The following is a 7319-nucleotide window of genomic DNA, read 5'->3' on the forward strand; positions in this document are numbered from 1 at the left end:
TATTATCAACTTCTATTAAACTCATGTTTAAGAGACCTCAATGCTGTTATAGCAGAATTTTATTACAGGCTATTGGTTATTTTGTTTTTACATCATTATCTTAAGAATATCAACAATAAGATTTCCTTTTTCTAATATTGAGTGTTTGCAGTAGGTTTTTTTTTATTCATTCAGTGTTTTAACCCTTCGCTAACCTACTGTTGTATTAATCATCCTCAGTGTTATTTTCACAATTCCTAAGAAAAACTACTGTTTGAGTGTAAACTCACCGCCCAGTTGTGGTAGTAGAGATAGAGATGACAATAGCCGACGGGAATTTAGACCCACCCGAAACAGACCTAAAAGAGCTTTCGGGAGAAATAAGCTCTGTTCAGTACATAGAGAAAACACACTCAGAGTAACAGCACTGCAAAAGTTATGCTCTATTCTCATCTTATATTTTATACTTGCACAACTTGTGAATGTGTTGATTATAATGATAGGGAATTTTGTTTTATATACATTTTCTCTGTTGCGCCACTTTATGCACAACACAGTTGACTCAACACAGTCCAAACCAATCCGCCGTGCTATACACTACTCGCCCAATAAACCCCCCGCTAATCGAACCGAAAAATAAAGTGTTTGGATTTTAAGTTAAACCCAATAAGTTTGTCGCGAGTTTTCAAAGTATAATCCGAAAAGTGTTCCGGTGCCTAAACATTTGGTCCTTCGAGCCGGATGACCGTCCGGAAAAGTGGTTCCGGAACATAAAAGTCGGACTTAAGTGAAGTCGAACAGCAGCAAAAGTGTGAACCATTTTGCGCTCACAAAACCGCCATAGCGCTGCCGGACAATCAAACTAAAAGTGATTGTGCTTAAGGACAATAAAATTGCATTCCATTTTGAAAGGCCACCGCTTGGCTTGGATGCAGTTAAGTGCATCGAACAAAGTGTCAGCCATCGCGATATCGGAACAATTCTACCGGATACCTGGAGCATAGCCCGAAGTGAAGTCGATACTTGAAGTTGATCGGTCAGCAACGCAGCAGAGATCAGCTGATTCTACAAGCAGCAAACAACACGCAACGTCTGAAGGAGCAGTTTTTCGAAATTATTATCAGGAAGTATTACTGGCTTGGTGCATGAAGTCAAAGAAAGTGCTATTTCAATAAAGAATTGGTTGTGAATTGAGTCTTTTAGTTGCATGAAGTGTGTGCCCTGTCCGTTAACTACAAATTGGTCTTGGTATGCTTTTGGCATTTTACTTTGCAATTTTTACACCGGTTGTGCCCACTCGCTGCTGTCAATATTGGGTTGCTAGTCTCGGTAATTCGCATCGCGATCCGATGGAACGTTGAGTTGATCAACATTAAGTGCAAATACCCCAAGTCAGAAGCACATAAGGTGCATGTCAGAAGCACATTAAGGTGCAAGTCAGAAGCGCAGAAGGTGCAAGTCAGATATTTTGGTCAGAACTATTCAGTATTGGACGGATTGGGTCCAAGGTGTTGGAATTTGTCGGAAAATCACGAGTTTGTTTAAGAATTTAAGATTGTGTCAGAATTGGAAACTGAGTTTAAGTTTGAGTTTGAAACTTGTCAGAATTAAGTCTGAATCGTTTGTGTCGGAAAAATTGTCAGAATCAAGTCTGCATTATTCAGAAAATACCAGTTTGTTTAAGATTTTCAGTTTGAGTTTGAAAACTTGTCAGAATTAAGTCTGGATCAGTTTGTGTCGGAATTCTTAAGTGAATATTGTCGGAAATCTATTCTAAAATTAGTCAGAATTGAGTCTGAGTCTCAAAATAAGCTTGCGTCAGAATTCTTGCTTAAATATTGTCAGAAATCTTGTCTGAAATATTGTCGGAAATTAAGTCAGAAGAAATCTTGTCAGAAATCGAGTCTGAATTCAAATAGTCTGAAACATTGTCAGATATTAAGCCTGTGTCAGAAACAACGTGTCAGTTTAAGGACTTGTCTGTAGGTACAAGTCTGAATTCGTCAACATTTTGAAGCCTGTGTCAGATTACAAAAAGTGTTGCAATGTCTAGAAGTACGCTGAAGGCTTTGCAAAAACGTGAGCGGCAGTTATATGTGATTTTTGATGGTACTGATAGATTTATCCAAACCTATCACATCGGTAGTGATCGGTGCCAATTAAGTTCAAGGTTGCAAGTGATTGATACAGTGTACAACGAGTTTTTCGAAATACGGGGCAAGATTGAAATGTTGCTGGATGAAGCGGCCGACAAAGAGCAGAAAGATGCTGACAGCGAAGTCAAAGGGGAGATTGCAAAACAGCGTGAAGAAGAGAACGACAAAATTCTGCAGCAGTTTGATGACCGATATTTTGCAATTCGAGGCGACCTCCTTAGACTTCAAGGCGATAAGGATGCCTTAGGGGTAAACACAACCAGCAACAGCCAAAGTCAGTCTGCGTCAGGGAATACGTCCAGAGTAAAGCTGCCGGAGATTCGTTTGCCGTCCTTTAGCGGAAAAATCAGAGAATGGGTTACGTTTAGAGACTCTTTCCGTAGTCTCATTCACGACAACGAGCAATTGACAAAAATGGACAAGTTCACCTACCTCCGGTCCTCTCTGCATGGTGATGCACTGAAGGAAATAAACAACATCGAGCTGTCAGAGGCAAACTACGACGTCGCCTGGAAAATGTTAGAAGTCCGCTACGAAAACAAAAAGCTAATTGTCAAGGCTCATCTCGACGCTCTTTTTGCCCTCGAACCGCTTAAAAAGGAGAACTACGACGGTCTGAACTTTCTCATCAGCGAGTTTGAAAAGAATTTGATGATGTTGCAGAAAATCGGTGAGCCAACGGAGTCTTGGAGTACAATACTAGTCTACATGTTGTGCGCTAGACTAGATTCTGCAACATTACGTCAGTGGGAGACGCATTACGGGTCTAAGGAGGTCCCAACGTACGAAGAGCTGCTACTGTTCTTGCAAGGTCACTGCTCAGTTCTTCAATCAATCACCTCTGCAAGAAGTCCACCATCCGAAGGACGTCAGACAAGATCAACAGTGTGCAATACAAGCATCCGGTCGGATTCACGTTGCCCGTTCTGTAGCGAAACATGGCACTCACCGTTTCACTGCCAGAGATTCCTTCGATTGAAGATATCAGAACGTGTTGAAGCCGCCAATCGAAGTCGAGTCTGCCGAAATTGTCTACAGCCTGGTCATTTTGCGACGAACTGCACTCGTAGCAGTTGTCGATTATGTCAACAAAGGCATCACACTATGTTGCATGCTACGCGATCCTCCGTTCCAAATCCGTCGAATCCGAGACTCAGTCAACAGTCAATTGCACAACCCTCTATTCAAGAAAGCACCCATATTTATCCACAGCAAGCCTATCAACAGCAAAGTCACACCATGCCAATAGTTACGGAAACACACACTCAAACACAAAATGCAACACAAAATTCACCAATTACAACCACACAATTCGATTCACCAACGCCAGGCACAAGCCAAAGCTACATCGCACTACCTGTTAAGTCTGCTTCAAATATTCTGCTCCCTACCGCTCTTGTAAAGATTAAGGACCGTTACGGTAACGCTCAGATTGCTAGAGCCTTGTTGGATTCTTGCTCGCAACACTGCCTAATGTCTCAAGAGTTTTCAAGAAAGCTGAAGTTTGGGTCGTCTCAGTCAGTTTCGACGAAGTCCATACATGCTGAAGTCTGTCCACGTTCGCCAAAAATATCTAGTTTCCAAGAAACTATGCAGTTTTTCGTGTTACCAAACCTTACACTACATCTACCTTCGACGTCGTTTGATCCTTCGTTCATGTCGCTTCCCGATTCTGAATTGTTAGCCGATCCTTTCTTCCACGAGTCAAAGCCGATTGATGTCATCATTGGTGCCGAGTATTACTTGGATTTGATGAAAAATGAACGAAGAAGGGCCACGAAGAATGGTCCTACACTCCAAAATACAGTTTTTGGTTGGATAGTGTCAGGTCGAGTGGTCGAATCTCATCAAAACGTTTCTCACACCTTAGTTGGTTCTACAAGCAACTATAGAAATCGCTTATACGATTCTAGAAGCTGGAAACATGTCGGGTTACGAGCAAGCACCAAATCCATTGAAGAATCGATGTGCGAAAATATTTTCCATGAACCCACCGTCAGAAATGAAGCGGAACGTTTTGTCAGAACCCTACCCAAGATGAGTCAGTTTTTGTGTCAGTCAGAAAGATCCATACGATTGTGTTAGATATGATAAGTCAGAAGGAATGAATTCAGTTGAAAGTCATTCAAAAAGATTGTGTGTATGGTATGTGTGAGAATTTTGTAAGGAAGTACAGTCGATCTTTAAGCAAAATCGATCATGAGAATCCATTTCTACCCCATGAGTAGTTAAGACACTAGTTCGGAGTGTCTGCCAGCATGAAGATCGCATTGTCAAAGTCGCATATTTGAATTAGGCAAAAGTCAAGTCAAGCTCAAACCCTCCTCCCTTAAGTCCAATCGTTTTAAGCAATCAAACGGAATTGAAGTAAAGCTAAATGCTATTCAAACCCCAAATCGTTTAAAGGTACACTGTGCCTAATCAGTTTTCGCAGCATGAAAGTTCGGATTGAATGCACAATTTAGTTAAGTCCACATTACATACCATACCGTTTGAAGAAAAAAAACCCCTACAGTTAAGTCCACCCATATTGCTTTAAGTCCCCCCTATCATCTGTAGAATCTTAGCAGATCCAAAATCTTATGAAGAAATTTCTGGTTGAAGACTCCTACACAAATTGTTTAAAGACTCCACAGTTTGAGGCATTATGTCGTTTTTACCATCATATCGTTTTAAGTCATCGTAAACATCGTACCATTTGGAGAGCCCACTGTGCAAGGAGTTGTACTAATTACTTCGCGTTCCCATATTAACGCCAAAAAGGTTTGGCCAAGATTGCGAAATTGAAGGGGCTCCCTGAACAAGGTTCGAAAGGTTGTCATCACGTCGAACAAAGGTCATTAGACGTTCTTAGGAGCGTTGCGGAGGCCCAGCGCCTCCGCATACAGATAAATACATCGGGTCGTTGATAGAGCAATCAATCCATAGCAGTTGTTGGTCCGCGCACAGCTGTTGAGCAGCTACACCTTAGCAGGCGTTATCCAGCGAACCCATGCTGCCAGGTCCACATGCCAGAGGAACTCCATCGTCCGATTCAGACATGCTACATTCGTGCGACAGCACCTTGTGTGTAGCAATTCCGTCATGGTTCCATCAGCGCCTCACTCGAGTCACCAGGAAAAAAATCGAGCCCACAGACGACAACCATTACCACACACCGTTGAGGCCGCAGGACGTACCACTGACGAGAGTCGGAGCTACACAAATTTTCGGTCCACCATTTGTTATGTCAACCAAGCAGCCAGTTACATCCATCTCACGTCCTGATGAGAATCAAATTCATCGCAATCTATCGTGAACCTGTCCACAGCACCCGAGCTACGTACCAACAGCACCAACGTATCTGAAAAGTAAATTTCATTCTTTCAAATGCTATGGACTTTCACCGAATTGTTGTCACTTACCTTGGCAATTTCAATCATGCGAGGATCCTGGGCAACGGCTAGCAACAGCACCTATGCTAATCATCGGGTTGAGTAATGCTGGCTGAAAGGGTACACCAATGGGTCCATTAGCAACTTTCTCTCCGGCGAACCAGTTGAATCCGCTGTACATCGTGTCCAAGAACCATCACCGCACGGAAAGAGGCTGCGAAAACAAACAAAAAAAAACATTCGATGTTAAGCAAAATTTCGTTTTCGAAAAAATTGCATTGCCGTTGGCTATTTCACTAATCTTCGTGGCGACAATCCGGCCAATACTTACCTTGGAGGATTCGGGTCAATAATAGACGGAGCAGCAACCGGTCAGCATCCAACAGCAACACTATTTCTTCCCGAAGTATCGAAAACACGTCAGGTCAGCAGTTCCAGTCCAGTGTTCAGCAACGAAAACTACATTACACGACACTATACAGTAAGAGTAAATTAGTTTGCGAAACAGTAACCAAAACAAAATAGAGAATAAGCATCACATACCGTTAGATTACTACAGCAGGAAATTTGCGAAATTTCATTTCAACACACAACAGAGCATTGTAAATAGGTACCGTTATTTTTGTTTTGAAATGATATTTCAAGGCGGGCGGCATGTTTGAGTGTAAACTCACCGCCCAGTTGTGGTAGTAGAGATAGAGATGACAATAGCCGACGGGAATTTAGACCCACCCGAAACAGACCTAAAAGAGCTTTCGGGAGAAATAAGCTCTGTTCAGTACATAGAGAAAACACACTCAGAGTAACAGCACTGCAAAAGTTATGCTCTATTCTCATCTTATATTTTATACTTGCACAACTTGTGAATGTGTTGATTATAATGATAGGGAATTTTGTTTTATATACATTTTCTCTGTTGCGCCACTTTATGCACAACACAGTTGACTCAACACAGTCCAAACCAATCCGCCGTGCTATACACTACTCGCCCAATAAACCCCCCGCTAATCGAACCGAAAAATAAAGTGTTTGGATTTTAAGTTAAACCCAATAAGTTTGTCGCGAGTTTTCAAAGTATAATCCGAAAAGTGTTCCGGTGCCTAAACAACTACTACTTTCAAACGATCTCTGACCCCGATTATTTAATTGCACAGAAATTCTGATGAAAGTTATTGTAATTAGCAAAGTCTTAATACTATGAAGTGACATAAGTTTTGCATTTTTTTTTAAATATTTGTCTGCTTTTTTCTAAATTTAGTAACGCACATTCTCTTAAAAAATTATTTGTATTTGGATCTTTTTATACACTCCGAGATAAATTTCTCTATAATATATAATCAATTTAAGGCTGAATCTATTCTCTTCATTTATGCTCATTGACATACCCAACCGAACGTTTATCATTTCGAGAATGCTGATCACGTTTCGATTTCATTTTCACTACTGTTTGGCTTCATGCTCAAGTTACATTCCTTATAGACATACTTTACCAAAAAAAAAATCGTGATTATTTAAGGCAAAACTCCGTTGATTGTAAAAAACTCGTCTCCGATCGCTCTTCAAACACATAATGTTCTGTTAGAGGTTTTTTTAAATTATTATTAATTTAGAATTTGAGCCAAGAAGCTATCTGTTTTTCTATTCATTAAATTCTTAATAGGAGCTCACATTCAGCAGACCCAAAAAAAACTCCATTTTTATTATACAATGGGTTAGACTACGATCACAATTATTCTTGTATCTATTTCGGATTATGCTTCATCGATACAATATACTCATGGTTTAGTTATCAACTCCTTTTATGAATGTT

The 7319-nt window shown here is 40.8% G+C and overlaps 1 protein-coding gene across 1 annotated transcript; it reads left to right on the plus strand.

The window, feature by feature from the left end:
• Nucleotides 1-2024: 2024 nt before the first annotated feature.
• Nucleotides 2025-4220, plus strand: LOC129742279 (uncharacterized). The gene has a single exon (XM_055734160.1). The coding sequence runs from the start codon at nucleotides 2025-2027 to the stop codon at nucleotides 4218-4220; it is 2196 nt and encodes a 731-aa protein (XP_055590135.1).
• The last annotated feature ends 3099 nt before the right edge of the window (nucleotides 4221-7319 follow it).

The sequence above is a fragment of the Uranotaenia lowii genome, chromosome 2 (assembly GCF_029784155.1).
Source record: "Uranotaenia lowii strain MFRU-FL chromosome 2, ASM2978415v1, whole genome shotgun sequence".
Classification (NCBI taxonomy): Eukaryota; Metazoa; Arthropoda; class Insecta; order Diptera; family Culicidae; genus Uranotaenia; species Uranotaenia lowii.